Below are 16397 nucleotides of genomic sequence, written 5' to 3'. Positions count from 1 at the left end.
ACGTAGTACATGCTCCATAAACACTAGCTATAATTATTATTGTAATTATTATTATAATGATGGCCAGCATTATTATTATAATGATTTATATTAAAATCGCAAAGTGCTTTACATATACTATTTCATGGGATCAAGACCTTGACTTACTTGATTTATGTTTCTGCTGCAGAAAAAGTGAACAATTTCCCTCCCCTACCCAAATTCATCCCTCTGAAGCCATGTTTCTATCAGGACTTCGAGGCTGAGATTCCCCCCCAACATCTCACCATGACTAAGCGCCTCTATTATCTCTGGATGTGTAAGTATCAGCAGGTGGGGACAGTAGGGATGGGGGGAGAAGTACAGGAGATTGGGGGTGTTTTGGGGACCACCCTGAGCACAGGCTTGGTCTCTGAGGATTTCCACCCCCTAGGCTGCTTGTATTCTGGTCCCTGCTTAGTATCACATGATAACTCACCTAACTGCCAACTCCAGCCCATGCCTCATATCCCATCTAGCCATCCACCAAGAAACCCTGGGCTTACTCAGGAAACTTATCATCTATTCCACCTGAAATAGTTGCTCTTTAGACTTGACTTCTTCCTAGAGAAGGCTGTCCATTCAGTTTTGGAACCCTGGGGCTGTCCAGCCACCCTGCAGGAAAAACAGCCCTACCCAGGATTCTTGCCATTTCCCTAGAGACTCATGTATACCCCCTTTACTTGGCCCCTGAGTGTTATCTTTTATTCTGCGAATAGTAAACAAATTAATGTTATCTTTTCTGTGGAAAGGTAATAGAATGTTCTATTAAAATGTTAGCCCCTTGTGGATGAGAACTCACTTTGGGTTTTATATGCCCTACCCTCTATCTGCCCTGGAGACCTGTAGAGCAATATTCTGTGGAACCATTTTTTCTACCTTAACCTTTGTTTGTCACAAGGTTTCCTTTTCTCTGCCTTTGTTTCCCCTTTCCATGCTTCAGATTTTCCTTTGGGCCAGCAGGCAGAAGCTTTACCTGTTTCTTTTTCTCTCTGAGCAGTTGATGGGGAGGAGGAGGAAGAGGGAGAGAAAGAGGTTTTCTTCCTGAGGAGGTCTTCCTCCCTTCTTCTCTCTTCTCCTCTCCCTTTGGTTCTCCTTTCTCTTCTATGTAATTTTTTTCTCCCCATTTTATCTTCTCTTTTCCTCCCTTTCTAATGGTGGCAGTTTGGGGAAGCTCTGGAAGTGGGCTCAGACTTCAGTGAGTTCAGGACTGAGGAATTACCGCTTTACACTGTAGAGAAAGTATCTTTCTGGATGTTTGGCCTGAGAACTGAGTTTTTGTGGGTAATTTAATCTTAGTCCATACCTAATATCTGCATGTTCCAGCCATGTTTTTGATCAATCAGCCCATCTATCACTGTTCACTTTAGAGAACAGAGGGTGGGGTGTGAAACCAGAAATTGAAACATTCCCAAGTTCCTCCCAGCTTGGAACTCACACCTGATTCCCCACCTTTTCCCCAGCTGTGGGCTTTGCTGTAGTGACTGCCCATCATCTGAAGGCAAATTTGCAGATGGCTCCTTGCCATGGTTCTGTAGAAGAAACTTCCTTCCTTCTGTTTTTTGGATGAAGTCTTTCAGACACTTTATTAAGATTATAAGCAAGCTAGTTACAGTAGGGTGGACAGAAGCCATCTCCAGATTCTGAAGGAAGAATGGTGTAGAAGAGCACCCAGAATCATTGAGAGAGAGAGAGATCTCTTGGGACTCTTTGAACCTGTTCATGAACTAAGGTTCATTTGTTCTTTTCCCTTAATGGCCTCTGTACTCCACACTATCATCTCTGATCTTAGGGGATCACTGACATTTTTGTACATGTAAAAAAATAGGAAAAGGCTAAGTCTTAGAAGAAAGTGTTTCCTATCCCTCTATTCTAATCACTATGATACCAGGGTGAAATTACTACATTAATTGGTTATTTCTAAAAAATCTCATTAAAGCAAGATTATACAATGATCAATTCTGATGGACATGGTTGTTTTCAATAGTGAAGTGATTCAGGCCAGTTCCAATGGTCTTGTGATAGAGAGACCATCTACACCCAGATAGAAGACTATGGGAACTGAATGTGGATCACAACATATTATTTTCACTCTTTTTTTTGCTTGCATTTTGTTTTCTTTCTCGTTTTTTTTCCCCTTTTGATCTGATTTTTCTTGTGCAGCATGATATTTATGGAAATATGTATAGAAGAATTGCACATGTTTAACATATATTGGATTACTTGCCATCTAGGCCAGGGGATGGGAGGAAGGGAGGGAGAAAAAAATTTGAAACACAAGGTTTTTCAAGGGTGAATGTTGAACATTATCTATACATATATTTTGAAAATAAAAAACTTTAATTAAAAAATTCTCATTAAATAGTCACAAGTTGGCTATTTAAAAAACCCATTATTAAACCTAAGTGAGGGAATCTTATTCCAATATATTTATGAAAGGATTTCTAGTGACATTAAAATATATTACATATTTGGGTATCTCTTGAAATGGTCAGAGAAATTTTCCCTAAAAGAGGAAAGAAAGACATTGTGGTACCTTCATTAAAAGGTTCAGCCAGGTCTCTAAGAGTTACAATCTCAACTCTCAATAAATGTATTGGGACAAGACTTCCTCAATTAGGTTTGATTATGGGTTTTTGAAATACTCAACTTGTGATTATTTAAAGAGATTTTTTAAAATAACCAATTTATATATAACTTCACCTTGATGTCTCCCTGACCTTCCAAGTATCAACATCTATCTGAAAATGGTAGGAAAATGTGATGTGCATTTTTAGCACTCCTGGTAGGTGGCCATCTTCTTCTTTGCCTTGCATAGTAGACTGCTGATTTGTTAGAATAAACTTTTATCCAGGATCAAGGTGAGATCATAGGCAATAGATAAACCAGATTTATGTTCCCTAGGGATTCTTTCTCATCCAGAAAATTCCAGGGCTTACAATTAAAAGCAAAGTATAAAACTGTGATTCTGGCAGGTCTTGGATTGGTTTCTAGGTGTAATACATGACAGTCATGGAAAAGAATACATCTTTTGTCCTCAATAGACTCATAAAAGATCTTTTTAAATGCTTCTAGCTCTTTCCCTGTCTTTTCAATCCCATCTCTCATTCATGTATAACATATTTATAACACATTCCAAACCAAACATCAGTGATTAAATTAAAAATCATAAATGTAAAACAATTGTGACAGATGAAAAACTCAAGAGACGGAGTTTCAGGGTAATTAATTAGTCAGCTAATTACTTGGTCATTGGTTTCTTTTGATAACCAAAGACACTTAATGGAGACACTGAATGTCTCAGCTAGAAGATATCAATTCTGGTTGGTGGATATTTAAATGAGAAGATGGGTTAGAATCTGCTTCTGCTGAGAACGTGGCTGGATCGTGAAACGGGGCCCCTTCTAGCAATCTGGACTGAGGAATCTATTTCCACTCAGATTGGCTAAGACTTGGGCTCCTAGCCCTGGGGCAGGAATTCCTAGATTACATTTTAAATAGAAGTAAGGTCTTCTGTTTGGATGGATCCAGGCCAAGATTGAGGAGGAGCATATTCTTTGAGGATTTGGGTCACCTTATCTGTCTGTCCTTGAGAGTCCCTAAGTGAAGAAATAAAGAGAAAAAGCTTTAATCTTAATTTCATCACTGATTGTTAATATAATAGCAAAATAATAACTTTTCTCACAATTTTATTAGGAAATTTTATGGAAAATTATTATAAGAAAATTAATATGAATATGCTATAGCTGTAGAGTCCTGATTTCTGGGGTACAAATTACTAATTTCAACATTGACAATATCTATTATCTAGACCAGTGGTCCTCAAACTTTAAAATTAGTTCACTGTCCCTCAGACTGTTGGAGGGCCGGACTATAGTAAATACAAAAGCTCACACTCTGTCTCTGCCCCTCAGCCCATTTGCCATAACCCGTTGAGCCACATAAACATCTTCAGCGGACCGCATCTGGCTCGTGGGCCGTAGTTTAAAAACCCCTGATCTAGACGATCCCTTCCACATTTTATTTCCATTCTTAATATCTAAGCCCTAGTGCTCTGTTTTCAATGCATGCTTATGTTTTGTTGTTCCAAAAAATGGCGCTGCCTATTTATTAAAGCAAAAGAAAAAATTATTAAATGATTTAGATCAAATAACATCTTAATATCATCTTCCCATCTGTTGGGGAGGGCAGTTAGTCAACCAACATGTATTAAGCACTAACTAAATGTGTGCCAGGCATTGTGCTGAGTGCCTTAGGGCTCCCATATTTTCAGGGTTTCTATGTAAAGAGAAGTTGTTCAATCAGAAAAATCCATATCCAAATGTTTACATTTTTAAAATATACAAAGCTTTTTAATCACAATAATACTGAACTTTAAAATCCAAAAAACAAATTTCTAATAATCTTATCATTCTAATTAAAATACTTAGAGTATCACTGAATTTCTATTAAAACATAAGGGCATTTCTGGCCTGAATTTCTATTTTCAAGTTTGAATATTTGTGAAGGCATTTCTTCCCTCCTGGAAATTATTGACAGATATTCTTATAGGCTTACTCAAAAGCTGTTAGGATTTCCAACTTCACGAGCTTTTTTATACTCTTTCCCCAAAACATTAATTTTTGGCATATTGGGTTGTACTACACACTTAAATACATAGATAATATTTTCTGGGAAGGATGTTCCTCAGATAAGTACCCCTACTTTGTGATGATAGTTTTAATAGCAGAATTCAGGCTTATAGTAAGCAGCTGAAAGGTTAGACGTAAGAATGGTTAGGTGGTTTCCCTATTCTCTGGCAGTGATTAACCTGGAGACTAGTTGGGGTTGTATGTGAGGATTTTACTAGTTCAGTTGAGAGATCTTGAGAGCTTGAACTAAGGTAGGGGCCATGTGAGCAGAGAGAAGGGGACAAATAAGAGAGATGTCATGGAAGGAAAAAAACTTGTTAACTGACTGGATAGGAGAAGTGAGAGAAGGTTGACTCCAGAGTTTCAAATCTTATTGATAAGAAAGATGGTAGCCATATGTGGAGAGTTATTCCAAGATTTATCAATGAAAATCCATTTTAGCAAATATTCAGCTTGATCTTAGGGGCTTCCACTACAGAACTTTGTCTCAGGGTCCAGATTTAGTTTCTCCAAATATATCCCTTAGCCTATAAGTATATATTCTATCTACAGAGACCTGGTAAAGCCTGTAGTTCCTGTCCAGCTACCTGTTCAGGAAAGTTTTTGTATTCTCCTGACCCACTATAATTCTTTATGGCATTGAAGTGACTGACTTTATAAAACACAGTTTGGATTCCTTTCCCTTCCTTCCTTCTCTTCCTTGTCATCTTTTTTGAGCATTCATTACATGCCTAGCTCTGAGGTGTCCAAACCCCAACTTGGATTATCTATTTGCTGTATGACCATGAACAAGTCACTATACCTCTTAGACTTTCTTCATTTGTGTAGGATGAAATTCCTACGCTATCATTCTCAGAGGAGTGTGGTGAGGAAAGCATTTTGTAAACCTTTGAATGATATCAAAATATGAGCTATTACTATTGTTCAATTTTGAGGGAGGAGGACTGAAGAGACAAAGGAGAAGACCCAATATCTATTTCTTAACCAGTACCAAATTGTTTTGATGTTTCCTGTTTTGTGCCATTGTTTGAGACCTGGTACTACTGATCCCCCTTCTTACTTTTTTTCATTATTTTTCTTTAAGATCCTTGACTCTTGTTCTTCCAGATGAATTTTGATATTATTTTTTTTTCTGTCTCTATAAAGTAGTTCAATTGAATCAATATACAATTAAATGTTGGCGCAGTAAAATGTTGGCATAAGATTCAGAAAACCTGGTAGTTTTCCCATTTATTGGCTGAGTGCCTTGGGCAAACTACTCAATTGAATGAGAATATTAATACCTTCTCTCACCTACCTCATGGGAATGTTAGGAAGGTTGAATGAGATCTGGTATCTTTTTGCTCTTTGAAAACTAGAAGGGACTATATTAAATAATGGACATCATCATTAATCATATTCATCATAATCATCATTGTTATCATCATTAATCAAACCAGAATGGCCAATAGATTTCTTATTTAAGTAACAGATCTACTAAGTGCCTTTTCTATGTCTTCTGCGTGCCAGGCTGTCCTTTGGGAGAGACAGGAAAAAAGGGAATTCACAGTTTGGTTGGGGAAATCACTATAAGAATTAAATGAAAAGGGGCAGCTAGGTGGTGCAGTGGATAGAGCACCAGCCCTGAAGTTGGAGGACCTGAATTCAAATCTGTCCTCAGACACTTAACACTTCCTAGCTGTGTGATCCTGGGCAAGTCACTTCACCCCGATTGCCTCAGCAAAAAAAAAAAAACCAAAAAAAAAACAAAAAAAAAAACAAATGACAATATAAAAGATACTTTATTTAGTTCTTTCTACCATTTATTTAAGGACCATTTCTAGAAGGTTTTAAGTGAAGCCCCTGTCCTTGCTTTGCTCTCCAATATTTGGGTGAAGGCAAAACCACTGGGATTTTTCCATCCTGACTGTCACTAACTTGCTGTAGGATTATAGTCAAGTCATTTCCCTTCACTGGTCCTGTTTCCTTGTCTGTTGTATGAAAGGGTTGGACTAGGTGGTTCTTTAAGTGCCCTTCTCTCTCTAATATTTTATGTCTGTCTTTCTCTCCACCTCCAACCTTTCATCTGGTTTTATTTCCTTCCATGGGTCCCTGTTGGTATACACAGGTGATCTCAGTGGTTGGGGTGAGGTGAGGATATTGTGAGGGTAGTGAGATCCTATCTCATTCCAGCAAGGGAGCTTATTATCTTTAGGATGTATGAGAACCCTTAAATCTTAAGTATGCACTACCTGTATATCTAAGGAAAGTAAGCAATGGCCCCTCTTCCAGTTCTTCTGGAAGAACAAGAGGTCAGGGATATCAAAGAGAATAATGAAAAAACTCAATCAGTGGATCTGATGAACTGTGACTTACCTGCTTCTCTTCCTGGTTAGATATTCCTGGGGTGGAGGAGATTGGGAGGGTGATTGCATCTTGGCTTTAGAATTAACTGGGAGGACTGTGGGAGGAGGAGCAGCTAAGGCCGACTCTGCAGGCTATTGGTCACTTCTAGGCCCCAGAGGTATGGGGGATTGTGAGGTGGATTTTTCTGGGCTAAGGAGTTTTGCTTCTTGGCCTGGGTGCTGACCCTCCCCCTTCTCCATCTTCCCAGGGCTGGGGAATGATGGGTCCCCTGAGGTCTCAGGTTTTTTTCTTACAATTTCTGTCCTGTGTGTGTGTGTGTGTGTGTGTGTGTGTGTGTGTGTGCCTCTGCATGCGTGTGTGTTTGCAGTAAACAGCATCACATTGGCCATGAACCTGGTGGGCTGCTTGGCGTGGCTGATTGGAGGCGGTGGAGCTGTTAACTTTGGACTGGCCTTTCTCTGGTTCATTCTCTTTACCCCCTGCTCCTATGTCTGCTGGTTTCGGCCTATTTACAAAGCCTTCAAGTAAGTGGTCCCTGCTGAGCCCAGCCTTTCTCCCTTCCATATCAGCTCATCTTTGTCTTTCCTGTCCCTCTCCTATCACTCTTTTTCTCTGTCTCTCTAATTGTCTCTCTCTCTGACTGTCTCTGTCTTTGTCTTTCTCTGTCTGTCTGTATGTCTCTCCCCGTATCTGATTCTCTCTATGTCTCTATCTTTTCTTTCTCTGTGTCTCTTTTCTCTTTCCCTCTTTTTGTTCTTCTTTTTGTTTCTCTCCAGGACTGCCACTCAGAGGAATCTATTGCCCCAGATATTTAGACAAGATCTGATGACTCCTTGAGAGGGTCTCTGAGGCAAGCAGATATGTATTACAGCCACAGAGAGGCCCTGAACAAGGTGCCCCAGCAAAGGCAGTTGGTTGGCTCAGAAGTCCCTCTGAAATAGCTGGAAAAATTAAGCTTTGACTGGTGTTTCCTATCCCAGTATAGAGTCTCTTCAATCTCTGGCCTGGGGAAAGAACTTGGAACTTTTGTAACTCCATAATGTAATATAATGAAATGTAACAGCATTTCAAGCCAGAAAAGACCTTTGAAAAACATCTAGCTAAACTCCCTTCTTTTATATATGGATAGACAAGGAAACTGAGACCCAGAGAGATACAAAGTTGCCCAAGATCACAAGGGTGAAGAGTAAAAGGAACAGGATTCAGATCCAGTTCTTTTGGCTCCTTTTCTATTTTTTCCAGGCTGCCTTTGATACCTCTAGCATTTAAAGTCTGCTGTGAACACAAGAGCCCTAAAGAAAGACTCAGCAGAATCACTCCCAATATTTTCTGGTTGGCCTCAGGAGCATCATAGTGGAGTCACAGGAACTGCCCATTCCTAAACTGTCCTTTCATCCCATCCCTTGTGATATGCAAAGAAAAAAGCCCATTATCCCATCAGAAGCTCTGCCCAGTATCTGGTAACTGGTGTGGCCCATTGGGTGAGATTTGTCCCACCTGGGCCTAAGGGTCCTAAATGTCTTTAGTATGTTGCAAACTCGTTGGAGGTGCAAGAGCTGAAAGTCCTTAGATCAAGGAAGCTCCTGTATACTTCCCGACCTTCCCCTGCCAATAGCAGCTCTCCTGGATGACCACACCTTTGTCCATTCTTGCAGATCAGACAGCTCTTTTAACTTCATGGCCTTCTTCTTCACCTTCTTGGCTCAATTGGTCATCAGCATCATCCAGTCTGTGGGAATTCCTGGCTGGGGAGTCTGGTATGGAAAGGGAAAGGAGGGCTGGGAAAGGAGGACTCGGTCACTGGGAGGAGATAGAGATGATATGACAGTGCTGGGAGGCTTATTAGTCCAGGGAAGAGCCCTTCTCCAAAGGAGGGAGGCAGAATCAGGCAAATTTGGGAAAGCATTTGGAATTGGAGTAGTGGAAAAGTCTGGGTCAGAATAGCACCTTCTAGGCTTGTTTAGCCAGGGAAAACTTTGGGACTTGAACTGAATTGATGGAGTCCATAAATGATGGTTGGAAGTCTGAAACACCCATATCCCCTGGAAAAGGGAGGTGCTTTAGAAGAAGCATTGGAAGAAAACAGAAGAAAATTAGCCCTTTTCCTTGCTGTATATAACCAGTACTTTTGCTATGTTTCATAGATAGTCCCTCTTACATTCTCTATTTGCATTGCAGTAACTGCCAGGCTTCCCTGGTATTTTTTTTGGAAATACTGGATAAGCACTAAGGAGAGAATAATGAGGAGGGATTTAAAAAGAATAACTTGCAGTGACTATTGGAGGAAAGGAATAGTCATTGTGGCTAGGAACTCTCATTGTATAGTACTGAGATGTCTATTTTTGTGTCAGTAAGATAGGGTCTTTTCTAGTAATAATGGGAGTGTGCTCCTTCCCAGAGCCAGTGGGACATCCTCCCTCTGACTATGCGGGGTCCCTCCCAGTGTGATCCCTTTCAGTTCCAATGGGGTGTGGTCTTGCCTGGTGCTAATGGAGTAGGGTTGCTCTCTGTTGTAGTGGTGCATGTGGAGTAGGGTCCACTCTGTGGTAGTGACTTGGCTCTCCATGCCATTTATTAGTGCCAGTGGGGCAGACTCTCCCTATGCCAAGGGGATGGTCCTATCCTAGGACTTAACCAGGGTTCCAAAATCTTGCAGTGGCTGGATTGCAACCATCACTTTCTTTGGGACCAACGTGGGAGCCGGAGTGGTGATGCTTATTCCTACCATCATGTTCTCGCTCATGGCTGTATTTTCCTTCATTGCTCTCAGCATGGTACGTATGTCCCGTGGGGCAACTGGAATAATAAAGGCTCAGTGGAGCTGGCAAGATGAAGGCTCTCTGTTCCTAGGGGACCTGTGCTGGGTCACTGAGATGGAGCACTGAGGGGTCATTAGCCCATTTGGAGCCCAGATAGGAGCTCCTTCCAGGATGCTTATATTTGATGGGTTTGGGATTTCATTTTGGTCCAAACCTGTGATTTTATTGATGTAGGAAACTCCCCTAGGGAAACTCCCTTTATGCATCAGGGTTGGCAGCTGTACTACTGATAGTGTTACAGAATCCTGGAGTTCTGGGGATTTCAGCGATTTACTTATCCATTCTCATAGCCAGTATGTATCAGTGGCAGGATTTGAGCTTCCTCACTGTGCCGTGCTGCCTCTTTATTAATTTTGTGAGCCCTGTTAATTTTTTCTGGAGCCTGCTGTAGCAGTTTTGCATGCTCCAGTCTCAGCTCCTGCTCCCTTTCTCCTTGTGCCCCACTCCTTTCTCTTTTCCCTTTCCCCCCCAGCTGAGGTTTATTGGCTCATAGAATTTGAAACTCAAGAGGAACCTTAGTCTTCATTAACTTAAAATTCTCCTTTTGTAAAAGATTAAGAAGTAGAAGCCCAGAGGGAGGCCATTTGTTTTAAGTTCACTCAGGTATAGAATAGTTAGGAGCAGAAGCAGGATTCAAAACCTTTGCCCTTCTCACCATACCTCCCTCTTTTTCTAATCCTGTTGGGTTTTCACTAAAAGGCAGTCCACGGGTTGGGGATGAGGACTTCTGAGTTACCCCTTTAGTCAAGCCATTGATTTCTTGGTACCTCTTTTCCTTCTCTTGGGGAAAAAAAAAAGAGAGAGAGAAACATTAACCTGTTAGAGAGAACAGCCATCTAAAAGGTCTGGAACTCTGGGGCAGGAACATTTTGGTTTTTCTTTTCCCTTAATCTTTTCTCTCCATTTTTTCCCCATCCACCCCACCCTCCTCACCTCTGTCCTCTGACTACAGGTTCATAAATTCTACCGGGGCAGTGGTGGAAGTATAAGTAAAGCCCAAGAGGAGTGGACTACCGGAGCTTGGAAGAATCCCCACGTGCAGCAGGCGGCCCAGAATGCTGCCATGGGGGCTGCTCAGGGAGCTGTTAGCCAACATCAGAACCCATACTCTGCCACTCCCAATTACACTTATTCCAACGAGATGTGAGCAGGAGCCTGGGAGGGCAGGGAAGGGGGAGCGTAGGAAGGCCAGGAGGGAGAGGAGCTGATCTCACGCTGCCTTGTGCCCATCTTGGTGATCAAGTTGGAGTTACCTTTTCCTATCCTTTCCTTTCTTTCCCCATCTTTTGACTTTGTAAAAAGGAAGAGAATCAGATATATATGTATATTTCCCCTCCTACTGTCCCAGCCCCTTTTCCCTTTGTGGCAGAAGTCGTGGGTCCGTGTGGCAGACGGTGCTGTGTGGTAGTACCCGTGTGTCTGTTTCCTTGTGATCTAGTGTATGGTGGAGATGCCCATTATTGTGGTGCTAAGTATGTTTTAGAATCAACCAGTCCCCCGGGCCATGGCATTATGGTTCCCCACTGCCTCCCCCTGCCCCACCTGGACTCTTCTCCAACGTGGCATGACAGCAAAGGGCTCCTCCCTGTCTGACTTTGGAGCCAGACTAGGGCTGCCCATTCTGGGCCAGCCCAGGATTTTGCTCCCAGTGGATTCCTGCCCATCCTGCTCTCTTTCTCCTGAAGCTGTTGATTGGGGGTGTGGGTAGGGGAGGAGGTACGGACTTCTGAGACATCTCCCCTTTACCACCCCTTAGCTCTTCTTCACTGCCATGGTGTTGCGAGCTGGGGATGGTTTCTTCAGTTTGTTAGAAAATGACAGTATTAGTGTATGACTGCTGCACTACAGGGCTGTTAACTATTCCACTCACCCCTTTTTCTTCAACTAAGTCTCTCTTTCTTCTCCTCTCTAATTTTATATTTTGTTGCATCCTGTCTCTCGGACTCACCCCATTTCCTCTTCCCTGTGCCCAGTGTGTATTTTTCCCTCAGCCTTCCTGAACCCTAGTGTCTCACAGCTTGGGTCCAAATGGTAGAAAATGACCTCAGTCTGATGATGCTCCTTGTCTGTATCCTGGACTGAGTTGAGTGATGTCTCCAGCCTTCCCTGGGCCTCCTAAGCTAAGGGGAGCTGAGATGCCCTCAGTCCCACACAATGCTCTGCTGGCCAGTTGTGGGCAGGAGTGGTGCGGGGCCCCCATAGCCTGAAAGTGGGTCTCTGGAACTCTTTAATAGCTTTGGGCAAACACAACAGTGTTTGCTCCTGGAAGGAGGGAGAAGGAGCAGTCTTGGGGATAACTTGACTAGGATGTGCATGTAGAATCCAGGAGGGTAGCCATATTTTGGAGATCTCAGCCTGCAGAGCCAGAGGGAAGGGGCCACATTTACACTGGGCCCAGTTTTCTAAACCCCCATCAGAGCAGAGTGGTAGCTTTCCCTGCCCCTGGCTTTTGCCTCCCCTGACTCTACCTTTCCTCTTCCTTTTGGCCCCCTTTCTTCTCCTCTTTGCAGCTTACCCTGCCTTCCTCCACCAGTGACTCTCTCAGACCTTGAAGAGTCAGGGTCTCCTTTAACCTGCTGAAATCCTGTCCATACCAAAGGCTCCCTTATCTCTGCTTTCTCATGGTTGCTCAACCCTTCCCTCAGTGGCATTTGCAGGTTACAACGGGGCAAAGCCAACTTCCTTTAAAGGGCAGACATTCAATCACTTCTTGTCATTTGATACAATCATCGTTGGGGACTAACAGGTGGAAGTGCAGCTTGAGTTAAGAGTGCTATGGTGTACACTCATGCATCTGGAATGATGGGGGCCCTGCCCAAGGAGTCCAAACAAGTTATAGGCCCCCCAGAAATTACTAGGGGCATGAAGGAGATAGGATCTGTTCTGACCTCTGAAATGTCTTATCGCTGCATGGTATGATGGCTTCAGTCTGCAGGCCCAGGAGGAAGTGATGGAGCTTTGCTCCTGGCTTTGAACATCTGCCCTGCAATGGCAGGGGGTGTCCTTAGCCCCAATGGAACTGAGAAAAATTGGATTGTTACCCTCAGAAAGCTTCTAATTATGCTTGGTTGTCCAGAGACCTTTTTGGGGGCTCCCACTTACACCCCTCCCAGACACTGTCCCAGTTGATGTGATGGAGAGAGAGGGAAGCCCTGGTCTAATTGGAGACATAATTTTTATCCTCAAGCACTCCCTGCTCTTAGTGTGGAGAAGAGTTCCAGACATAGAACTTTTTGTCTGCTGGGATCTCTACTTTTGGGGAGCTCTTAGTCTGATAAGGAATCTAATACTCAGAACATTGACTATGGACTTAGCCAAACCAATCTGCAAAGACACATGTGACCCACCTCAGATGTAACCATTGCAGACAGAAAAGAATTTCCAGCAGGAGAATTCTCTAGATTTGGGGTTCTTCACAATCAGGGAAACTTTGGCTACTCTCACTTACCAGCTAAGGACCCAAGTCCCTGCAGCAGAGACCCTTTCTAAAACTCATTGTCTTTGAGGTCATCCTAATATCATCCATCACTTAGAGAGGAGTATATGGGACTAATGGTACTTTTCCCCCTATTACACAGAAGCTTCTTTCCACTTCTACCTTTGTAATGATGCTTGGCCCCTAGCTCAGCATGAAGAATAGAATCTGGTTCTCTGTTTGGAAAAAATGAAGGCTGCAGACTATGGACCATTCCCTTTAGAGTCAGGCAGCAATAGTTTTCCACCACTATCCCATCCTTGATGTTGCTCTAGTTGCTTTATATATTGAATTTTGTATTGTGACTGTCAGTCTTTGTGAAGGGTACAGGAAAAAAAAAAACCCCACTTCATTCTGAATTTCAATCCTGTATATGATATTAAAAGGAAATATTTCATCCAGTGGCGATATCACCATTTATACCAACCTGCTCAAAATGATGCTTCTTGTGTTTGACCCTCTCTTCTGCTGATTTGTGGATCAATAGAAATCAGATAGAGGCTTTGGGCCGACCAACCATCCATCATCTTGGGGCCTCATGCAGCCACTGTTGATATCCTCCCAGACACTCTGGGTCCTTTGTTTATCCTCCGTGTGGCTGACTGTGGGATCACTTGACATCTGAGTGCCCTTTCCAGTAGTGAATCTCTTTTTACTACTGTTAGATTTATCAAGCCTCTGGGGCTCTGGACCCCTGTCTTGCCATGTATGAACAAAGGCAAATTCAAGAACCTTTTGAAGTCTCTTTTGGGTTCCTTGCCCTTAGGGAAGCAATGATCCCCTTATAAGAACTGGAAAATGCATGGGAAGACTTTGTTTAAATTGGTTCTCAAGTTTGGGTCTGTAGATAATTCATTCACCCTTCCTGTTATTGCTTCTTTCCATTGGACAGTTTAGGAACCAAGGTTTCTGGATTGAAGAGTCACATGCTCCTAGAATGAAAGGGGGCTTAGAGACCATCTAGTCCAGTCTGTTGCATTTTAAAGATGAGAAAACTGAGGCCCAGAGAGAGGTCACAGCGAACGAGCAGCAACATGGGGGCTCATCCCCAGCATATTTGGGCTCTTAGGTTTGTGCTTGCTTCTGGAGGCCATGCTTTCTCTTCCCCAAGAGACCAAACAAATGCTGCTCTTCTTCTGCCCCTTAGCAGAAAGGGCCCATAGGGTAAACAGGGTAAGCTGTCCTTCCCTTCTCCTGTGTCCCCAGCTCCAGATTTCTGGTGCTGCTGAGTTTTTAAAGAAAACTTATGACTTGTTTTCTGTCTGATAGCCCCAAAAGATCCAGACAGTGCAGCATGAGGTCATTTTCCCTCAAGCCTGCTTCCTGTGGGGCTCATAATTCACTGAGACTTTTACCTAATATTCTGTCTGCCGTATTCACCTGCATTTCTTCCCAGAGTCCTCTCTGCTTAGACCTGCTGGAGATCACAGGCCAAGCAGTGATTTTAGGCTAACCAACGGGCAAGTTACGTAGTCTTTGGCTAGAAGCCCAGTCCAGTGTCCAGGGCCCAGTCCACTGGGTGCTGCTGTAGTGCACTGTCCCAAGGAGTGGGGCCTCTGGTTCTGAGTATCTGTGCACTTTTCTGGCCTACCACAGAGAAGGCCTGGGGAGGGGGTTCGAATTCTCCCTCTTTTGTAGCTTCTCTGAGAGGCAGGTGGCCCCTCTTTCCTACACTGACACTTGACTACAAGTAAGAGCTAGGTACTTATTGCCTGACTTTGGCAGAGGGAAAGAATCCTGGAGGAGACTCCAGTGTTGGGCTAGAGCAGGGTTCAGGGTGGGGGAGATGGGGAAGGAATGTTTTCCCATCCCTTATCAGCACGCTTAGCCTTCTGGAGACGTCTGGAGAATAACTGAATTTTCTTTTTGTCCTGACACCCTCCATTGGACAGAAGGTATTTTTATGTTACTCACTGGGGGGGGGTGGCCACATTCCCTGTGCCAATCCCACTTTGAGCCATTCTGTATTTGTCCCTGGTAAATGAGTGTTGACTCTGTAGACTTATTAACAATAAACAAGAATCATCTGGCACCTCCGACGTGCACTGTGCCCTTTGTTCTTAGGCAGATCTCATCATACCCGGTTCATCAATGGGCTCTTCATCATCATATTTGTATTGACTTGCCCCATGATCACACAACTATTAAGTGATTTTATGACACGGGAGATGGCACAGGATTACCCAGCATTGCTCATCGGAGAAGGTGATGGGCAATTTGAGCAAAGCAGAATTTAATTGGCCCCCCAAAAATGTGAGATGTGCAAAATTAGAGAAGCATCTCCAAATGATCCATAGGGATCATTTATGTCTGACCCGTGGCAGAGCATCCCGAGCTTGTATCGGTCTGATCAGCCACAGTTGGATAGATACCCTGTAACTAACATAGTGATGTCACTATGGTCTTTTTCAGGTACGTAGAATGACAACCATCTATTTTAGGATTCTGTTCGTGCAGCTTGAAATCCAGTCTGACTTGAATCCTAGACAGTCAACAAATAATTGATTAAGTATTTAAGATGTGTCAGGCACTGTGCCAAATGCTGGAAATAATCAAAATCAAAAACTGTGGATTAAAAAGACCCTAACTCAAATTGATTACTCAGAGACGTCTCTAGGTACAAACAGAAAGTCTCTTTATTTCGATTCTCTTGAGAGAAGTGGGGCAGCCCCATCCACCAGAAAATCTGGAGAAGGGAAGCCACTTTACAGAAGCAAAAAGCAGGGTTATATAGCTGAAAACCACAGAACCCCACCCCCACCCCACCCACTTCCTATTAACCTTTAAAATTATTGGTTATCTCCAGTCTTATTCCCTAATTTCTCTCCTGTATGCAGGCAGGTCTCTATATGAACCTGGGGGTCTTAGTTAAGCAATGGGGTTGGTTAAAAGTATTGCACACATGCAAGAGGGTCTGGGTTATTTCAAAGATAAGCAATCAATTAAGCAAGAGGTGCTGGGTTGAAAGTATTCCAAATATTTCAGTTGAGCAAAGGGAGCAAGGGCTCTGGATTATTTCAAATATTTCTGCTGGTTGAGCAAGATTTGCTCCTTTTCCAGTCAGATAATTAAACAAACTTGGGCCTAGGGTCCGGAAGACTTCAGTTT

The 16397-nt window shown here is 43.0% G+C and overlaps 1 protein-coding gene across 3 annotated transcripts in view; it reads left to right on the top strand.

Moving 5' to 3' along the window:
* Positions 1 to 15321, top strand: part of SCAMP5 (secretory carrier membrane protein 5) — a 111815-nt gene extending 96494 nt beyond the window's left edge. For all 3 annotated transcript variants that reach the window (XM_074296962.1, XM_074296963.1, XM_074296961.1), the window contains 5 exons: positions 170 to 298; positions 7363 to 7519; positions 8651 to 8752; positions 9652 to 9769; positions 10767 to 15321. In XM_074296962.1, the coding sequence (XP_074153063.1) occupies positions 170 to 298; positions 7363 to 7519; positions 8651 to 8752; positions 9652 to 9769; positions 10767 to 10961 (701 nt within the window). In that variant the 3' untranslated portion in view covers positions 10962 to 15321. The remainder of the gene's footprint in view (positions 1 to 169; positions 299 to 7362; positions 7520 to 8650; positions 8753 to 9651; positions 9770 to 10766) is intronic.
* Positions 15322 to 16397: the final 1076 nt, after the last annotated feature.

The sequence above is a fragment of the Sminthopsis crassicaudata genome, chromosome 2 (genome assembly GCF_048593235.1).
Source record: "Sminthopsis crassicaudata isolate SCR6 chromosome 2, ASM4859323v1, whole genome shotgun sequence".
Taxonomy (NCBI): Eukaryota; Metazoa; Chordata; class Mammalia; order Dasyuromorphia; family Dasyuridae; genus Sminthopsis; species Sminthopsis crassicaudata.
This window is presented reverse-complemented; position numbering and strand designations above follow the sequence as displayed.